Source organism: Embiotoca jacksoni, unplaced genomic scaffold (assembly GCF_022577435.1).
Source record: "Embiotoca jacksoni isolate LCO1_2020_lvr unplaced genomic scaffold, fEmbJac1.0.p SCAF_37, whole genome shotgun sequence".
NCBI classification, from domain to species: Eukaryota; Metazoa; Chordata; class Actinopteri; family Embiotocidae; genus Embiotoca; species Embiotoca jacksoni.
Window position 1 is genome coordinate 227163 of NW_027185389.1, and position 21066 is coordinate 248228.

Here is a 21066-nt window from a genome sequence, read left to right on the forward strand (position 1 = left end):
GGCATTAGCTTGTAATAGAAAAGGGAAGATTGCTGCCAGATTTCCAACACCAGCGCCCCTGTATCAAGATGATCATGAATTTGGAAGCAGCAAAATCCGTTTTCCTCAATTGAATGTTTTTCTTATGAGGAAGAGACGGATGTAAATCATGATAAATCACGCCGCAATAAGTGTGACTTTATCTGTGATTAATAGCAGCTACCTCACTTTTAATGTTTTTTAATTTTGCGTGACATATTAGGACCCGAAGTATCCATAACTTTACGCACATTCAGGGCAAATTACATTTAAATTGAGTGCAGTGCAGGTTCAAATGCACCGAGAGTGATATCTTTACATTATGTTGCTTCAGTCTGTCACCAGATGCTGTAATTGATGTTGCACTGAGAGCTGTAACCCACCCCCTTCTTTCTGCAAACATAAATTCTAAGGAAAAGGTGTTAGACTCAGCTGTCACTTAATGAAATGAATTAAAGTGGATCGGCCACAGACAGTTTACATAATCATTTTCTTTTGGCGGAAAAGATAATTCTCCGTTTCACAGTCTGACGAGCAAAGCATCAGTGCACTGCTCTGCATAGGTAGATAATAGCATGCTTTATCATGGAGCGTAATACCCCAGATAGCTCCACACTGCAACATCTGATCATCTCTGGTTGGACCGAATCTGTGTGGATCGCTTTCCATCTTCAGTTTAAAAAAAAAACAAAACACAAAACAGCTTCTACAATAGACTGCAGTGTGGAGGGGTGTCTCACTTTGATCTTTAAATACCCTCTAACGTTAAGGCACGCTCATTGGCTTTGATTTTTTTTTTTTTTTTTTTTTTTTACAACTCCTGGGCAACATGCAGACGCTCCCTTGAATCTCCTCCTTGTGTAGCTGTAGTACAGCAGAGGATGCGTGAACACCTATCCTCTCTTTCTATTTTTTTTTTTTCCTCCCTCCTCCTCCTCCTCCTCCAACCACCACCACCATCTGTCCCTTTCTTCCATTTCATGTGCTCAAGCAATATCCACACCCCTCTCATAGCAACAGCACGCCGCCGCCGCCGCCGCCCCCGCGCCTTGCAGTGAATTTTTTTTTTTTTTTTCCTTCCCCTGGATCTTCGCCTCGCACCATGCAGACGGTCCCTTGGCCCTGCCTGGGTTCAGTGTTCCCCCCTCCCCCACCAGCCGTGCTCCTGTTCCACTCAAAGATGGCGTCGGCTCTAGAGCCCCTGGTCTCTGGCTGCATTTTTAGGCTTGTTGTTGTCTTCGTTTCGCACGGTTCTGGCACCTTCTCCTCGGCGGCTCGACACGAAATCCCGGTGAGTAGCGAGCGGAAGCCGGGATTTGTAGGGTGTGCTTGTGTGCGTGTGTGCGTGTGTTGTGTGAGGTTTTTTTTTTTTTTTTTTTTTTTTTTTTTTTTTTTTTTTTCCACGGCCCGCTTTACGCGAGCTTTCCCTCGGAAACCAGAACCGGACCAGCGCTGGCTTTCTATGGGGGAGGAGGAGGAGGAGGAGGAGGGAGGGAGGTGAGGGGGGGGGGGGCACCGCGAGAGGTAGAGGGAGAGAGGGGTACGGAGGGATGGTGATCGCGGAGGTGGGTGGTGGTGGTGGTGGGAGGAGGAGGAGGATATAGAGGGAGGAGGGAGGGAGGAGGAGGAGGAGGAGGAAGCCGAGGCCTAGCTTACTCCGCTCCGAGCGGCCTTGTCTTCACCGCGCCGCTTCGGCTTGTTTGTACGTCGGGAGGGCGGCGGAGGAGAGGACCGGGGACACGGAGCGGGACGGGACGGCGAGGAACACCGCTGCCGGGGGGAAAAAAAATTAAAAAGGAAGGCTTCGAGGTGGAGGTGGTGGAGGTGGTGGGGAGGCCCGCAGGAGGAGGAGCACGGTGCCGCGGAGGTGTCTTGAGATGGCCGTCTGGTAAAAGTTGCATTGTGCCTTTTTTTTTTTTTTTTTTTTTTTTTTTTTTTTCTCCATTTTTTTTTTTTTCTTTTTTTTGTAACAAGGCCGCGATTTAAAACGTGAATGACATTCAGGAGATTATTCTCTGTGATTGTTTTGAGTATTTGTCGGAAACAAGGTGGGGATGTTTGTCCTTTTTGTGCTTGGGGGAGAAGGAAGGAGGAGAAGAGGAGAAAGGAGGAGGAGAGGAGGAGAAAGCCGCTGGTGCTGAAACCTTCTCCTCGTTTTCACGCTGTTTACGTGTTTTTTTGTTTTGTTTTTAAACGTTTGTAACATCTTGATCGTAACGTTAGCTTCGCCTGGCTAACGCTTAGCTCGGGCTAACAACAGCGGTTAGCGGGAAGGCTTGTTGTCAGACTGCCTGACGAGAATATATCAGCGGGACTGAACAGCAACGGCAGGGAACAAGTTTGGCGATGCGACAGTTAACTTGGCTTTATTTTGGTTTTGTTTTTTTTTATATATATATATATATTTTTTTTTTTTTTTATAGCTAGCCTCTCAGCTAATGTTTGCTAACAGTCTGTGCTTCGACTGCATCGTGTTTACGTTAGCAACCCGACTAGCCAAGTTGTCAACTTCCCAGTTCCGATTTTAGGATGATGTTGTTTACCTTTTTTGTTGTTGTTGTTGTTTTTTTTGGTATACCTCGCGCCGTACATCGTTTGTGAGACATATCGGATGCTTGTGGTCGCGCTTGTTTGTTATCAGCACTTTTGTCTTCTGCTGGTTGTGGTTGTGTCAATCGTATTTCTATCAATATGAGTTGCTCGTGTGTTTATAACAGAGATAACGTGTGTTAGAAGAGTGCATGTTTTGTTGATGGCCAAACATCACGGTACTGTTTATATATCTGTGTCAAGGCATTGTGTGTGTCGGTACAGTCTTTAATTAAACATCCGTTAAATACTTTATTGTGGTATTGTGTTCCTATTCAAACGCATGGTGTTTCACTTTCGTCTGTAAGGTTTCACTAAAATATTTTTCTCTCTCTCTGTGTTGTCATTTTTCTTTCCGACTACAGTTTTCGTCATCTACTGAGGTCCAATAGGCATGAAGGTGATCAGCCCCGGCTGCTCCCTGGGGTGAGATATCGGCTCCGACCCGGAGCTGAGAAGCCCCGACTGCTGGAAGAGTAAAAAAAAAAAAAAAAAAAGAGAACAAGTGAAGAACGAGGAAACGTGGAGGCAGAGAAAAATCTTCATCGTCCTCTGGAATATTATAACCCACAGAGACATATCAGCTGTTTTACCCTCACCTTGAACATCGAAACACTAATATCATGTCATGGAGTCCGTGATCATCTCGCACAACTCATATTGAGAATTGGTTAGTTTGCCAGTGTTAGGAAACTAACTGAACGGGTCTTATTGACTGTCTCTACGTTGTTTTGCGTCAGTCTCGGAAGGAAATATCGCCTTTTTGTGGCCCTCTTATCATTACGATCTGCTCTACCCAACTTTGTGTGCTGTGGGGGTGAAAGTTGCGAATAGACGTGCTACTTCCTCCACTCCCCCTGCTTCTCGCCAGGGACCTTCACCTGGCTGGGAGTGGGTGGTGGGTGGGACAGATTTTACCGGGTGGAGGGTGGCCTCGGGGGGGTTGTGCTATGATCAGCTGCTCCTTTCCGTGCTGCTCATACTCAGCTTCTGAGGGACTTTCTGTGCGACCCCAAGACAAGGGATAAACAGCAGGTAGAGGGCAAAGAGGAAGAGGAGGCGGCGGCGCTACGGCGCAGGCCAGGTGTTTTGCTTGGCTTACAGTCCCTTTTTTTTGAGTTGCGGTCTCTGCGGTAAGGCCCCCACACCCACCTAGACCGCCGCCATGGTGAAACTGGCGAACCCTATGTACACCCAATGGATCCTGGAGGCCATCAAGAAGGTGAAGAAGCAGAAGCAGCGACCGTCAGAGGAGCGCATTTGCAACGCAGTCTCTATGTCCCACGGTCTGGACCGCAAAACGGTTCTGGAGCAGTTAGAGCTCAGTGTCAAGGATGGTACCATACTTAAGGTCACCAACAAAGGTCTCAACTCCTACAAGGACCCAGATAACCCCGGGCGCTTGGCTCTGCCAAAGCCCAAAAGTGGTGGCAGCTCTAGTGGAGGAGGAGGAGGTGGCGGCAGCGGCAGCGGCAGCGGCAGCGGCAGTGGCGGCAGCAGCTCTGGTGGAGGAGGCAGCGGCGGCGGCGGCAGCGGCGGCAGCAGCAGCAGCAGCGGGGGTGGCAGCTCTCATTCCCATTCGGGGAAGAAAGCGGGACTGGACTGGAACAAGCTGATCAAGCGGGCGCTGGAGGGGCTCCACGAGCCCGGCGGTTCCACCTTAAAGAACGTTGAGCGCTTTCTCAAGTGCCAGGCTGACGTGGCAGCTTACTTGTCAGGCAGCGGCTCCATGGGGCCCGGCCTCTTTCACCAGCAGCTGAGGGTGGCCCTGAAAAGGGCCGTGGCCCACGGACGCGTGGCCAAGCAGGGTCCCCTGTTCCAGCTCATCAGCCGTAGCAGCTCCCAGGACGATGGGACCAGGATGGTGTCTCTGCAGTCGCTGCCGCCCGTCCGGTTGCTCCCTCACGAGAAAGACAAGGTAATGTCTAACAAACATGTAAAACCGTGTGCACGCACAGCAAACTTCAACACTGATAAAATACTTAAAGAATAGACACCCGGTCACATTTAGGATCGGCTGTGTATGTTGGAACTTCGCACGGATGATAGTTGTCTTTTAGATGTTTTTATTTTTTTTTTTAAATTTGTTCTATTGTTTAGAACACAACGGAGAGTTCTGCTGATCACTGAGCTTTGTTTTATATCAAGATAAAGTCGACGTAAAAAGATAAATGGGTGTGAAGCGCTGTTGTCTGCTGGCATCAGACGGTTCAGATAAAATCACAGACACCTTGCTGAAACGAAGACCGTAGTTGAGGCCGTGGTGACGATAAATCAAGACGTCTGATGTGCTCCTCCGTTAACTTTTTGGGAGCTCCGGAGAAAAAGTGCGCGCGATTTGTGAAAGTGAACATACTCTCTGGGTCTTTTTATTTTTTTTTTTGCAATCGAGACAACACAAATTACTACTGACAATAACAGCTTTACTAGAATGGCCCAGATCTATCAACAGGTAATACCTGAGACATTGGCACTGCATTTTCTCTTGCTTGTTGAAATCGGTGATGCGTGACGAGGCTGTGATTTACTACACTACGGTAAGATGCATGTGTGAATTTCAGTTGTGAGTTTTCATGCAGCGTACGGTGCGATTGTTTCCAGTTGGCCGTAGTTGTGAGATGGGACAGACGTGAGCATCTTTCCACTAACTGGACTGTGCATCTTTGTGCTTTAGACATTACACACGTGTGCTGGACAGATATCGGGTCACGTCAGAGGGACATAACAGCACCCCGCGGGCCGGCGCTTTGTTGGGTGGACGTGCGAGCGACAGAACCTCAGGGGTGTGTGCCGCCGTCCCGCACGGGTGACGCCGGGCGGGCGGCTGGTGGGACGGTTTTTCCGCGGAGGTGCTGGGAGGTCACGGAAGAGAGTCGCGTGGGTCCCGGCCTCCTGCAGGGAGCGTGGACCGGCTGCGGGGCTGCTCCCTGTCAGGAGCTGTCAGGAGATGGGGAGGAAGAAAGAAAGGAAGCAGGAGGAGAAGGGGAGGAACATAGACCAGAGGGAGGAAGAGAGGTGGTCTGTAGTGGTGCCAGAGGGAGAGGCCGTGTGGATGACGCAAGCTTCAGGCCTCTGTAGCCAGAAAGCGGGGAAGAGAGGCAGAGAAGCACCAGAAGAAAGTGAGGGAGTCAGAATGAGTTAGAGAGAGACCGGGCGAGGGAGAGGCAGACATGCAGGCGACAGAGGAGAGAGGGAACACACCCACTTTTGTAACCTGATCAGAGAAAGCAGCCGGCTGTTAACCTCGAGTTGTAAGGGCCGGAGACATGTACACACACACACACACACACACACACACACACACTCTCGCATAAACACACTTGAACCCATACTGTCGCATGCAAATAAAGACACGCAGACATAAACACAAACTTGAGTGCATTGGGACACGACACCACACATAAATGTTGGTTCACGTGTCATAAATCCTCAGCCAAGCGGCCCATTGCGCGGTCGTGTATAAATCAGGCAGCCATTAGATCTGGAGGACACTAGACTGGTCCTAACAACTGTTTTGACTGGCTTCTGGCTTTGTCTGGGCGCTGTGTGTGTGTGTGTGTGTGTGTGTGTGTGTGTGTGTGTGTGTACATGTATATGTCTGTGCACATGTCTGTGCAGCCACAGGGGCTCCTGGTGAGGACACACACACACACACACACACACACACACACACACACACACACACACACACACACACACACACACACACACACACACACACACAAGTAGTAGGATTAGCCTAGAGAGCCGGCTGCAGTCACATGGGGGTCTGCCTAACACATTGACCTGCTTGGCTGCAGATGGTCCACTTCTTAAAGACGAGCAGAGATCAACCTCCTCTTCCTCCTCTTCCTTCTCCTCCTCCTCCTCTCTGACTCAGCTCCCGAATCGGCCCGCTCTACGCTGCCTCCGAGGCAAATGAAAACACCAAGTAATGCACACCTCGGTGGGAATGCGTTGCCGCCACTTGTGTGAATCCACGTGCGCCGTTACGTTTTAATACACCACAGAGCTCTCCAATCAAATCTGTAAAATTCTAAGTAAACACTTGGCGGGGTGGTGAGTCTTTTTTTTTTTTGCACACGCGCATGTGAAGGAGTGTAAAATGCCAAACCCTGTTGCATCTAGTGAAAGTGTTTTGTCAGTCTGAGATTTGTAGATTAAACCGTGTGGGCGCGGTTTAAGCCGGAGGCTTCGGCGTTTCTTTCTGAAGGTTGGGGGCTCGATAGGGCGCGAACGGGCGGCGCTGAGGAAGTTGACATTTGTGTCTGGCATTCACGCAATCCTGTTTACCGCTCTTTCCCCCTGCTTCTCTTCTCTCGTGACGGTGCCTTGATATATCTCTCTCTCTCTCTCGAGGGATGCGAGCGTACCGCTGCTCAATCATGTGTGTGGCTGGCGACGTGTCGGTGATGCATTTAGCCCACGCGAGAAGGATATGCGTCAAAGAGATAAAAAAAAAAAAAAAAAAAACTGAAGACGGAGCTGCTGCCTTTCTATTGGCGGCGTCATTGCCATATTTCCCCGCGTGATTGCTAACCGTTATGATTTCCCAAGGAAATGAGGTGGGGAGGTGGGGGAGGAGGCGCGGGAGGCGGGGGGGAATCAAAACAAATGGCTAAGCACTAGCTTTGACCCCATTTGCGGGGAGATTTGTGTACTCAACACGCCGATGTTTGCGTCGGTGGCCGCTCTATTCAAACGGGACCCAGGACCCTATTTCTGTCTCTCCGTCTCCCCTCTCTCCCCCTAATAGGGTGCCATTGCCAGGTCATGAAGGGGGAGGTTGAACGGGGGAGCGAAGTCATCCAGGGGTCACGGCTATATGGATGGCAAACCTCATTGCCTCCCCGAGCGCCCGTTAGCAGTATGAAGCGACGGCCATTAGGTGGGATGGGCTTGACGCTGAGCCTTTGTGTGTGTGTGTGTATCTGTGTGGGTATATAGTTGTGTGTGTGTGTGTGTGTGTGTGTGATGTTCATCCCGTCATAATAGACAAGAGCGATCTTCCTGCCCCGCGGTTGCCCTCTCCTCAACAGCTGGAGCGGGGTGAACCAGAGTTCTCGGCGTCGGCGCGCCGTGTCACGGCGAGGACGTGTGAAAAAAGGCGACTTGGCGACCACACACACACACACACAAACAGAATTTCTCCCCGTTCACTGTGTTGTAGTGATTTCCCTCCAAAAAAAAAAGGTCCCACTCATCCCTTTAACAGTGTTTGGCTAATGTTAGCGTCCCGTAGCTAATGGCTGGTTGCCGCGGCCAGCACAGTTTGTTATGAACCATAATGGACCGACTTGTCTTAGTGTAATTGACTCCGCTTTGCCCACATCCAATCGACCACCACCCGTCTCCTTAACTTCACACACATTACCCCCTGCTTGTGCCTGCTCAAGGTGAAGACATCACGTATTGTCACTCAAGAGGACGGTGAATACAAAATGCCCCCCCCAGACATTGATTATATGCCTCGGATGCAACGCGCCTCTTCTTTCTCTCTCTCTCCCTCGCCCCATCCCATCCCACCGTTGCTGCTTCATCATGTTATGTAGTCGCAGGAGAGGATTTTGCCGGATAGATGGAAGCATTCCCAAAGTTAGAGCCGAACCACAGGAATGCTGGGAAGATGACTAAGTTGGGTGCAATGAAGTGCTTTTCTCTCTTTTTAGTTGTTAGACAGTCAAACAAAAGGCCTCCGGTGTGTATGTTAACTGAAAAGTCTTGACTTTTCACGGATGAATCAATTAATAACCACTGGAGAGTAAAAATGATTTGAAGTCGCAACTAAATCATAACCAAACTCCAGTTCTTGCTTCCTGTTCCTGTTGTGTTTTCTCACCCTTTTAGTTCTGATTTATGTGAAGTTTCGTGTTATCGCCCGTCGTATTTCTACTTCCACTGCAGGATGACAAATCACGATGAAATTTAGTTTGTTGATGTCAAAGTTGGATTACATTACATTTGATAATATCTGTTTTTTTTTTTGGTCTTGCGCAAGACGATCCCCAGAACTCGCTGTCAACACTTTCCAGCGGGACGACATCTTTCGTATAAAGAACAGCGTTGAATCTGTCCGCGGTGATGTCTCTCTTTCGTGATTGGCACGTGCCAGACAGTCCTCGGGACACCTCCTGGCGGCGTGCGCGCCTCCCTCCCTCCCTCCCCTCCCCCGAGCGCCCGGCCGTGATTCGTCTTGTCGGAGAAGGTCTTCCAGCGTGACCCCGCGAGCGGCGCGAGAACCAGCGCGGAGCAGATCGCAGCTGGGCGCGAGTCCATAGAAAGGGCATTAGCGGCGGTGTCGGCGTCCGGGGGGAGCACTTACCTCCCACCTCCCACCTCACCGGCGACTGTGATGTGAATGGCATTTGGCACGGGAAGCGTAGCCGCGCGGGGCCTCGCGTAAGGCTAAACCTCACCGCCCCGCGAATAGAGCCCAATGTGTTGAGCAGCTGTGGAAGTGATGGCTGGAGCCCGGCCAGCCCCCCCCCCCCCCCCCCCCGTTCCCCGCCTCCCCCCCTGCTCCGTTTCATTCTGTGATTTGAGCTCTGCGCCCCCGCCAGCTAACCTGGCTTTTTATTCTTTATTTATTTTCCCCCAACGGAGGGCGACGCCGGGGCACGTTGGTACGACGCGGGGTCTCCGTCGGGTCGCCGTCACACGAAGCGATCTGAAAACGGTTATTTTCGAGTCCTTCTGCCGCAGGGATTTTTTTTTTTTTTTTTTTTTTTTCAGATTCGTCTCTACTGCCAATCTGAACGTCGCAAAAACATCCGAAGGTGTAAAACAAGGACGAAGGCATGTCGAGGTGTGTCTCGAGCGCTTAAGATCAGCTACTGATATTTTTGTATTTCTTTTTCTTTGGAACAAGTGCGTATGTGTTTGTGCGTTGTCTCTGCTTGCACGGCATGTCCTGTAACAGTGATCAATGAGTTTGTGTTTGGAGGTGGGGGCGGAGGGGGGCGGGGGGGGGCGGCCATAAGGGAAGGTGGGGGGAGGGGGGCAGGCAGCCGAGATTGGGCTTCCATGTTAATGAGATCCTTGACTTGAGACGAGACAAGGACAACAGCAACGCTTTTCCCGCTTTCTTTTTTTTTTTCTCCCATTTCATTTTATTCTCTCCCCTCCGTTTCTCCTCTCTGTTTTGTTTCTCGCCCGTCCCCTCCATTGTTATCCTCCTTCCTGTCTCACTCTGCCTGCCGTCCTCTTGTCTTTTAGTGAAGAGCAGCCAGCGTGCAAAGAGGAAATCCGGGCCACCGCCGCTCGCCTTCCTATAACCCGTCTGTTTGTAAAGGAAGAGCGAGGCTCGACACCTGCAGGACAAACGCTGCTGGATAAAAGGAGCATGTTGGACAACAAGCGATCCAGGGAAGAAAAAAAAAAAACGTCGGCAGGCGTGTCGGCTGGGTCCGATTAGGGAGTCTTAACCTGTCCGTTTGCGTTCAGGCGTGTATTTATAGAGGAACCTGTTACTTGTAAGACTGGTTTGGATGGGGAACTGGGGGTGGCGTTTGGAGGCCGAGCCGCTCCACGCTGCCAGATGCTAACAGTTACCACGAGGTCTGTCTTTGTAGTTCGCAGCAGTGTGGTTTTCTTTTTTTTTTTTTTTTTCTTTCTCCCTGAAAATGAGCACGAAACATTGAACACACGGGACCTAAAGTTAAATGCCGGCCATGACACTTAAAGTCAAACAGTCCAGTCAGTGTGAGAAGTGTAAGAAGTGGTCCCGGGGTGGGGGGGGGGGGGGGGGACCAAAAACAAGGCTGAAACGGGGAGGAAGAACTGGAGGAATTTGAGGATTGTGTTTTGCAGGTCTAATATCCCTGTTATTGGAGGGAGGATTAGCTCTTCATTTATTTATTTTTATTTTTTTTTGGTATCTGTTGGGGATTAATTTACAGCGGCAGCCGGTAACTGAAGCCTCGCTGTAGCATGCGTCGCCGTACCAGGTGCCTGTGAAAGGCGACGCCGGCTCGCTCGCTTCCCTTCGGCCCGAGCGCTCGACGGGGGCGAGCGGGAGCGGGTTGACCTCCTCCGGCGGGGAAAGGGTGAAGCGTCAGGAATGATTGAGGTGTCGGTCGCACGCAGGCCGCTCGGAGGACGGCTGCTGCACATTTACCTCTCTCTCCTTTTCCTTTTACGCTTTCCGTTTCCTCTCCCGCCCTCTGGATTGTTATTTCTGTCCTCTGCTCTGTCTTTTTTTTTTTTTTTTTTTTTTATCTCACTCCTCCTCCTTCCTCCTTTCTTTCGTCTTGTTGCCGACTTCCATTTCTCTCCAGTGACTTTGGCTGGTTTGTTTGGGAAGATCTATCTCTAGCTTTCTTTTCATAATGCATTCGGGTCATTGGATTTGTTTTTGTAAATCTTACAGTATAAACCAACAACATTATCACCCTTTTATGGTATTTTTATTTTTATTTGTGTCTGTGCGTCAGCAATGAAAATGTAAAAAAACAACAACAACTGTTTTCATAAACAGAAAGCTCCTGCTTATACATTTATCCAGCGGTAAGCCTCTATCTTCCCCGGTGCACCCTGCATGTCTCCGCTTATCTGCCTCCCTCTCTCTCTCTCTCTGTTTACCTCTTACTTCCCTTAACTCTCTCTCGCTCGATCCATTTTGTTCCCCTCCGTCTCCCAGCCCCTTTGCTGTGTTAGGTGGGTAAGGGGTAAGTGTGTGTGTGGGGGGGGGGTGGAGGAGGGTGGAGGTGAGGGGGGAGGTGGGGGCGTCAGAAGGAAATGAACCCAATAAATCAAGCTCTTGTCTCTTGTCTGGTCCCTGCCAGGACATGCAGCCTTACCCGGCTCTCTGCAGCTACGAGCGTTCACGCCGTTGCGCTGCCGGAAACCTTATAATAACTTGTTGTGGTGGGCGTTACCGGGGAACGTACACGGATATCGAAACGCGAGGACTTCCGTCGACGTTTTCAATCATTTCTGCCGGCCCCTGTGGGCTCACAGTGAGCCGGGATAGTTATTTAGTGTGCACCGGTGTAATTTGCAGCTCTCCCTAAAAACCAACGCTCGCGTTTACGTCGGCGGTTTGCGCTCTCGATTGCGGCATCTCGCCTTTTGTAACATTTACACATTATCGCAGGTCAGAGGCCGACTTCCTGCCGAGTTCACGAGCGCTGCCAGCCGGCTGCTGTAAAGCTCCACACAAACGGCAGCCTCATGAAATGAGCTGGAGGAACTGAATCAACAGCTGGCTCACGCCGTTTCAACTGAAACGAAATATTCGCCTCGTAAGCGTAATGATAGCCGTGTACGCGCGTCTTTGACGCGGCTTCATTATATTATAAGCACGTCCTATTAAGTGTGAACAACGGCGAGGGGGGGGGGGGGGGGGGGGGCGGCGACGACTTCAGACAGTTGAACCTCACAATGTTACGCACTTTGATTTTATACAAAAGATGCTTTATTATCTTTTAAGTATTATTAAGCGGTTTGGCTTTAATGTGTCTGTAAAAAGCATTCTCCTGCTCCGGGCCTTTTTTTTTTTCTTTCTTTCTTCTTTCTTCTTTCTTTTTCTTTTTTTTTTTTTAATGCTGTATTGCATTACCACATTGAATAATTAGCGAGCTAATTAGGCTTGCCGCTGAACACGAAAGGAGTAAGTCGGATGGAAAAAACTAAATCTAAAATCTAAATTCTGCGGGTGCTCCGGCTTCCTCCCGGGGTCCGAAGACAAAAGCGCGCGAGGTTAATTGGTGATTTCTAAATCGGTCGTGGGTGTGAATGCTGGAGTGAATCGTCGGCCCCGCGGCGAACCGGGGCGCACCTCGCGTTTGGCCCCAAAAGTCGGCGCGGATCGGCTCCGGTGTGAAGTCGCCAGTGAGTTTGCCGCAGAGTTTGTGAGCGCTACTTGTCAAGCTTCAGGAGCTCTGGGAGGGTAACGGCAATTTTCGTGTTTTGAACCCGGGCGGATGCCTGGATTCTGACATCCGGGATGGTTTGTGTTCGTGGCTTCGGGCCTTCTTTTTATTTTCCTCCTCCGGCGCCCCGTTGTAACGCGTTACTCCCGTCCGAAGGTGGCGCCCTAAAAGGCCGCCTGCCAGACGGCATTAAATATAAGGAGAAGAAGAACGCGCTGCTTTCAGGGAACCAGAGCTCTGCAGGTGAAGATAATCCCGGTGCGAATGTCGGGAAACGTGCAAAGACAGCTGCAGCGGTCCGAAAGTTCTGCGTGGAACTTCTTCAAAACACGAATAATAATGAGGAGGTGCGGTGCAAGTAAAGCACCGAGAAAAATTGTTGAATAGTTTTGCTTCGAATGCCCGTCCCGAGTTGAGCTCCCTCGCCGATTATCCTCCACGTTCCCGACACCTCCAGTGGCAGACGAGCCTCCCTGCGGCTGCAGGTCGTTTGCTACCGATATTCAGCGCGTGTTCGAATCCCGCCAAGCGGAAAGAGTTTCGAGCGATACGAAAAGCTCCACGTTTGGTGTTAACGCGTCCCAGAAGAAGCTCCTTCCGCTTTGTCTCAAGATGTTCCCACGTGTCCGCTGGCAAAGCGCCGGTCCAGATGTCATGCGAGTTGTTGTTTTTTTTTTTGGTTTTTTTTTTAACCAGTGGCTTTCTCTTTGCTTGCGCGGCCATAAAGCCGAGAATGTGGAAGAGCAGTCGGTCAACAGATGTCGTAAGCGCAGCGTTTTCCCATCTCGGCCGTGGAGCCCTGCGGCTCCTCCAGAGGGTCCATCACCAGCGCTTCTCTCACACACACACACACACACACACACACACACACACACACACACACACACACACACACACACACTCGGCTTTTGAGGACAGCTTGCCGTAGGCAGGCGGTGCCACAGCTCGATTTTTATTTTTTTTCTGGATGAACATACTGTACATTTGGGCCTTGGAAATGTTCTAGTACTTTTCAGTGCACTTGTTTTTGTTTTGTTTAGAGCGGCCCTGGTGTCATCTTTTTTTTTTTTTTTTGTATTGCTCCTACATCAATGATTTACGTGGGTTGAACTTTCCACTTGAGGAAGTTATGTTCGAACCAAGAATCACTCGGCAACGCCTTGATTACACGCGGATGATCTTCATTCAACACAATATGCAACATAAAAAAAACAACAACTGTTGATCGACTGTCTGAGCTGTATCATTATTTTTTTGTTCTTTTTTATGTATATATATATACTATAGAGATTTGTTGTTTTTTATATGCGCCTCACATCACCATACGACATCATTAACAGCATTCTAAAAACATAACGCAACTTTCTCCCGGCGCTTACTGCCGCCGTTATCCATTTGTATCGCAGACATTTATGCGGGCTGGAAGCAGCAAACACCGAACAGTTGTTTTCTGTTCGCTCGGTAGGAAGCAAAATGTGTTGCTGAAAACGACTGGCGGTGTACTCGGAGGTAGAAGTAAGCCACCGCCCCCCCACTCCCTCCCCCAGGGCTTCCAGGCTCCAGAAAACTTTGAAGGAGAGTCGCCCCGTGTCCTCTCCCCCTCTCGTGTTTGTGTCTGGGTGAAGTGCACCTGCAGGGCTTAAGGGATGTGTTATTTTTTTGTTTTTTTGGGGGTTTTCCAGCTTTATTGTACGCACGAGTCCCGTTTGATGTGTAACAACATGTTAAGTGTTTATGCCCTGGCTTTGTGAGACTGTGTTTGTTTTGTGTCTTAAGTGCGCACCTGCTGACATGGTTCGTGTCTTTTTTTTTGGGGGGGGGGGGGGTCCTAAAAGATTCATGCGGCCCCAGAACTGAATGTCTTGATGTCGTGTTTTAGGAGGGGGGGGGGAGAAAAAAAAAAGTGTCAAAATGGGACATGTTGCAGCCGAGCTCCGGCTTTTTGATCAAACGGCAACCGGAGTCGGCGGAGACGTTTTGACACGCGACGGCAGCCGCTAACATGACGCGCCACATAAATTATACAAGCCCGCTCATCGCGGCGGCTCTCGCGCTCTCCACTATCCTCAACTCTCGGCGCGCAGATCCACGTTGCCGTTGTAATTTTCGGTCCGCTGATAGCTTGTTAAAACACACAGCAGCAGTCAGTCGCTGCAGTCGGGACACACAAGGACCACTTTGTTGCTTTCATTTGTACAATGAAGCTGTTAAATTGACTGACGGTCTCAACTTTGTCTCCTCTGTCCTCCGTTCCCCCCCCTCCCCCCTTCTTCATCTCTGTCCCACTGCCAGCCGGTGGCCGAGCCCATCCCCATCTGCAGCTTCTGTTTGGGCACCAAGGAGCAGAATCGCGACAAGAAGCCGGAGGAGCTCATCTCCTGCGCCGACTGTGGCAACAGTGGTGAGTGCCGCTCTCTGACCGGCGGGAACTCGACTTCCTGGAAACCCTCTCGCTTCCATTTTTGTACCCAAAGTAACCACAGAAGAAGAGAGGAGAAGAATTTGTTTTTTTTATTTTGTATTACTATTTTCATTTTTATTATTTATAAAAAGCCAGTCGCGGTTTCAAAATCAAATCAAAGCACAGAACGAGGACACATTTTACAAACTGAAGTCGTAGAAAGATTGTGGAGTGTAATTTCAGGAACTATTTCCAGTGCACAAACTTCAACTTTTTTTTTTTTTTTTTTTCCTTTCATTTCCTTTCTTACTCTTCAAGTGACACTTGATCTGCACTCAGGTCTACAAATGCAGCTGCTTTTAGTTATTACACATCAACACACGTTTCCACTGCTTTCAGCCTTTTCCCTGCTTCCGTCCGTTGTTTAACTGCAGGTTCATTTGCGTTCACTGATGACACTTCAGCTTCAGCTTAAACCGATCACACATCGCATTCATGTCGGTGCTTCAACCGGCACTTTAACTTTATTTAGCGTGCACATAGACGGGAACCTTATTTAACGGACATTTTAAATTCTTGTTTTTGGACATTTTTAACTGCGAATATTTTTCCCTCTTTCGAACTTCCCGTTTGAGTTATTCTTTATAGTTGTTCTGCTGTGTTATTTCGGTTATTCAGCTGTCATCTGTCCTCGTTTTAAGCCCAGGATGTCGTCCTTAAACCGAACCTCATAACTAATCCTGGCTCTGGCTTGTATTTTGAGAAAATCCGCGATGATTGTGTCCCCTATAAAAATCTTGTTCTTATTGAGATACACGCTGTCGTATTCTCGCAAAGGCCTGACGTTGCTCATTGAAAGCAGAAGAGCGATAGTGTTCCTCTTCTTCCCTCTGCGGGTTTCTGTTCCAGACGAGGCCGTCTTGTTTGCTTCTCTTCAAACAGCGCAAAAGCACAGCTCTGACAGATTGTCATTTATGTTTGAACACTCTCTTTGCAGCCAGGTTTGAGTCAGTGAGGGCTTTCAATTCCAAAAGGAGCTTCTCTTTTCTTTTTTCTTTTTTCTTTCCCTCCCGCCCCTCTTCTTCAATGATGCAAGTGGGTCACGGCTGTCAGTCAGCAGTGACAAAAAAGAAATACAAAATAAAAAAAATTTAAAAAAAAGCGCGTGACGCTGATGCACTTGTTTGTGTGTGCGTTGTCTGTCTACCTTGCAGGCCACCCGTCCTGTCTCAAGTTCTCCCCGGAGCTCACGGCGCGAGTCAAGGCTCTGTGGTGGCAGTGCATCGAATGCAAGACTTGCAGCAGCTGTCAGGATCAAGGGAAGAATGCGGTGAGTGGATGAGCGAATATGGCGGACCGGCAGCCCGACGGTATCTCCAGCAAACGCTCCTCTCTTCTCCGCCGCGGTGCCAGATAGAGATGCTGATAGACATATCTGTGGGCCTGACATTGAGCTATTTTAGTCGGCTTGATTTCGCTCTTCTTTCCCCCCCCCCCCCTCTTACTCTGTCAAGTGAGGAATCATTGTTATTCAAATGTTTGTCGGGAAGTTGAACGGCGAGACAAAACTCACTCCCCGCTGCCAAGATGCACGACGATTAAAAGAACACGAGGACGGAGAGAACTGGCAGAATGATAATAAACCCTTTTTTTTCTTCTTCTTTTTTTTATGAATACGTGGAAGCTCGTTTTAATAACTCATTTCAATGAGCTCCAATGTGTGTAATTTAAAACACATTGCATCATATATATATAATCACACCAACTGACCCGTATTGACTCAATAAAAAAGGGAATATTGCTTAAAATGTTTTTCATGTGCACGTTTAAGGCAATCAATAATCATCAGTACTTTGTGTGTGTGTGTGTGTGTGTGTGTGTGTGTGTGTGTGTGTGTGTGTGTGTGTGTGTGTGTGTGTGTGTGTGTGTGTGTGTCTGCATGCACAGGACAACATGTTGTTCTGTGACTCCTGTGACCGGGGCTTCCACATGGAGTGCTGCGATCCTCCCCTCACGCGGATGCCCAAAGGTAAATAAACATCAGCGCTCCTTTTAAGTCGTAACCTGCCGCTTCATTATCTGTTTACGGCGCCCCATGAATTCAGCTCCGATAGAGTCCGCGAAGCGCCTCCATTACTGTTCAGTATGACCATTACAGTGACAGCGAATGATTAAATCATCTCCAGAGTTATTTTGCCTCCCATCTCTTAATGCTTCTCCATTAAGTGCAAATGTATTAGATACTTCCCAGAGCATGCTGGTATCTGCGCTGAAGCCTGTCTCCTGTCTCCTGTCTCGTCTAATCCACCTCACAGGATGTGAACACATGCTTTCTCTCTGTCTCTCTCTCTCTCTCAGGCATGTGGATTTGTCAAATCTGCCAACCCAGGAAAAAGGGAAAGAAGCTTTTACATGAAAAGGCAGCACAAATCAAACGGCGCTACAACGCACCACTGGGACGGCCCAAGAACAGGTACACAGCTGCCTCCGACTAATGGCATCTCCTGCAGTGTCAGCTGGGTGCAGCTAAGATGCCACGTATCTGCTTCACCACAATAAACACAAGCCAACAGCTGAGAACCGGTTTACAGATATTTTTGCCGTCATTGGAGAGTTCGGTTGTCGTCTATCATCACTCAAATCAATTAATCAAACTTTATTTATAGGGCACTTTCTGTACATTTTGCGCCATTTCGAGGTGCTTTACAGATGATTGACAAGCCAGTGAGAAGACGGACAGTTTTAGATCAGAAAAATGTAATACATTTGAGGACAATTTTAAAACGAGATTAAAAACAAATTATAGGAGAAAAAGACAATTTGAAAAAAACATACATAGAGATAATAGAAATGTAAAAGATAGATTAAAAGCTAAAATAACAATAAGAGTGAAATAAGAACAAGAAATTAAAAACAAGAATAGATATGAGGACAATGAAACGCATTAAAAAGATCAAAGTTAGAGTTAAACAGAGGTTTACCTGCAGTACTGCTCTAAAGTTTTTTGGCACCATGAATAGTTTTTATTGATCAGTTATAAGAAAAAAAAAAAAAAAAAAAGAATAAGTCAAGCCAGTATTTGGTTCGAGGACCCTTTGATGATGAACAGGACCAATTCTTTGCAGTATACTTGTACAGGTTTTCTCTGTCGGTATGGCAACGGGGACCGATCATGACTCCCGGCCGTGACTCTGTGGTCCTATTACCTCCCGACACAATGTTAACCAAACTCTCGACTTCCCTCGCAGGCCGGGCCGGCCCTTCAAGAAGCTGGGAGGTCGCGGTCGGCGGAAGCGCTCGGCCCTCGGCCCACTCCTCCTCCAGCTCCTCCTGCGAGGGTTACCCCGGCGACGACCGGCTGCTTTTTTCGATGCGGGAGGACGACGACGACCTGTCGCACAGCAGCCTGCGCTTCAACAACAAGACCAAGGGCCTCATCGACGCCCTCACGAAGTTCTTCACGCCGTCGCCGGAGGGCCGCAAGGCCCGGCAGGAAGTGGTGGACTACTCGCAGCAATGCCGCATCCGGAAGAAAGCCAGTCGTAAAGGAGAAGGAGACGACCGGGGGGGTAAGGATCAGCCTGTTTCTCCGTTTGTCTGATCACGACACCACAGATTAACAAGTTAAAGTATTCAAAAAAAAAAGTTCGTAAAGCTCATGTGTTTAAAACAGAAATCGGAAAAAGCTTTAAAAGTTGAGAGAAAATGTACATAGAGATGTAAATTTACTGTTGTGTTTACTGAAGGAATCAGTTATTATTGAAGCGACCATAAAAAAAGAAAAACAGACTTTATTTTAGCATGTTAGCAATTACATAAATTGCAAATAATTGCACTTTAATGAGCAATCGTAACGTTAAGGAAATCAAAACATGCTGTATCTTTATGCATCCTTTTACAACGCTTTGCCAACAGACTCTGTTCTACCAGCTGTTACTGAAGATACTGTGAAAACATGCAAAACAGTAAAAAGACTGAATTTTAACATGTTAACAATCACATAAATTAGTAATAAATACTCTTTCACGAGTAACAATAACATTAGGAATATTGTAAAATCAAAAATCATACTTTATCTTCCCGCATCCTTTTACAATGCTTTGCTGACACACTCTGTACTGTGATGCTTCCGTGTTCTTTGTCCCACTTTTAGAAATAATTCAGTCCTGATGTTACTTATTTGGAAATTGGAGGCCAACAGTAAAAATCGTGTGAAATTGATTTGTTTTGGGTTTTTTTCTCCGCTGAAGAAAATGATTGCTTGTGCCTTGAAATAAATTGCTTTGTAATTTAAAGCGGCCACCTCCTGTTCTCTTTCTGTTGAATTTTCCCGGACCAAAAATAAACGGGGTCTTAAAGTAAGGCAGTAAGTAGAAGAAAAATCCGGAGCGTTTTCTTCCATTTTCAGCAGCCACCCACATCAGTCTTTGAGATGAATTCTACCATATCATCCTGCGTATCTGTACAAAGCTTCATCAGAACACTTTAACAGGTTCATCATTAGAAAAAATATGTTCCTCTTTGGCGAATAACAGCTGATGTGTTTTACTATTCTGGGAAACTCTCATGCGGCACAAATTTCGTTCGGCCGAATAGATTCTCCGAGCGCTTCATGTCTTCAGTGTTTGAAGGCTAAGTATTCATTAGAAGGAAAACAGAGTTTAATGATGTCAACGGTACAAATGACACCTCCCGCCTACATGCCGGTTGTTTTCCACAACCCCTCTCCCGCCCCCCCGCGATGAATTTGCAAAACTCTTCTTTATTTCAGAAAGAAAATATTCTGTATCGGGGTTTATTTTAGGAACTCTCTAGCCGTTTGTTGTCTCAACTGTCTGCACTTCAGCGCGCCATCGTTACGTTCAATCGGCGGACATCTCGGCTCCCCGTCTGCCGAGGCTCTCGCGGGATTTCGCAGTAACGTCGAACCGTGCGTTTTTCAATCCGCAGACAATCAGGACGGCAGCGACTGGCGCGACGACGACGAGAAGCTGCCCGGCCACGAGAACCTGACGGAGAAGGACATCGAGCTGTTCAGACACATCCAGGAGCTGGCGCTGCAGGTAGGCGGACGAGATACGTCACCGGGTGTTTAAAGGCGGGCGAGTGCACAGAGAGCGGACAACGGGAAGGGGAGGAGCTGAAGGTGTGGGGGGGGGGGGCATTACCACGGTAACCTGGGAGAGACCCGTGAGTCTGTGACTGTCGAGGTGGACCTCGGCTTCAAGCGACGAGAGCGTGTTGAGAAAGAGCCGAGTCGACAGCTGGCAGGTTTGCGCGAGATGAATTGGCTGGCTGGCTCCGTACGAGCTCTGCGGGACGCAGGCACGTTTGTGGGTGGAAAAGTCAATGAGCTGTGAGAGAGCATTGAATTTCAGCGCTGAAAAGAAATTCATTTGGCACGGAACATCTGCCAGATTCAGCGTGGATATTAAAATCATCCATTACCATAGATGCGGCACACATGGACCGGAGCGGGACGATGAATGCGGGATCAAAGGTTTGGAGGTAGATAACGAGGGGCGATTGTATCTTTACTGTTGTCAGAAAAAAAAAAAAAAAAAAGTGCTTGAATTTCACATCTTGCTTGCGATTGATGGCGACCCCTGCTCTGATTGGAGGGGCAGGGCACACACCCGGGAGTGGACGGCTGCCGTTATGTTTATGTTTGATGGAGTGGACATTGAGCAGGGCGGCTGTAACGACGATGTCCTGGCGGGTTGGCCTGTAGCTACAGAGAGGACACGTAAATTAGCCCCTTTAATGTCACGTTTTACGGCGTAAGTGCCGCAGTAAACTGACCGGAGAGCGGATGTTCGGCCTGCGTCGCGGGGGGGCCATATTAATACGCCATCCTCGGGTAGTCGCTGGGAAGTCTCCGCCGGCGTCACGTGTACGACACTGGCCGAGGAGTAAGACTTAATGAAGCGTAAAAAGGGTCAACGTGATTATTCAGGCTGAGTAGCAGTGAAGTCGAGGACGTGATCGTCATAAACGGACTGCTCGAAAGCTGCGTTGCAAATGAACTTGTGTACAAACGCTCACTATTTTAAGTGCACGAATACAGAAACGCGCAGCGCGCTGCAAGTACCGGGACGGTGCACTCAAAACAGGCCAGAAATAAAGTAAACGGTCGCCATCTTGGCTGTGTAGAGTAAAGGGGGCGGGGCCACGAATATTCGAAGC

General features: G+C 48.8%; 1 protein-coding gene across 1 annotated transcript in view; it reads left to right on the forward strand.

Annotated features, from left to right (window-relative positions):
• The first annotated feature begins 1156 nt into the window (after positions 1-1156).
• The window catches only part of kat6a (K(lysine) acetyltransferase 6A), a 31732-nt gene continuing 11822 nt past the window's right edge, over positions 1157-21066 (forward strand). Inside the window, 9 exon segments of the mRNA XM_069166260.1 lie at positions 1157-1309; positions 2973-4525; positions 14772-14880; positions 16095-16210; positions 16828-16909; positions 17239-17353; positions 18129-18182; positions 18184-18449; positions 19831-19943. Of these exon segments, the coding sequence (XP_069022361.1) occupies positions 3773-4525; positions 14772-14880; positions 16095-16210; positions 16828-16909; positions 17239-17353; positions 18129-18182; positions 18184-18449; positions 19831-19943 (1608 nt within the window). The 5' untranslated portion in view covers positions 1157-1309; positions 2973-3772.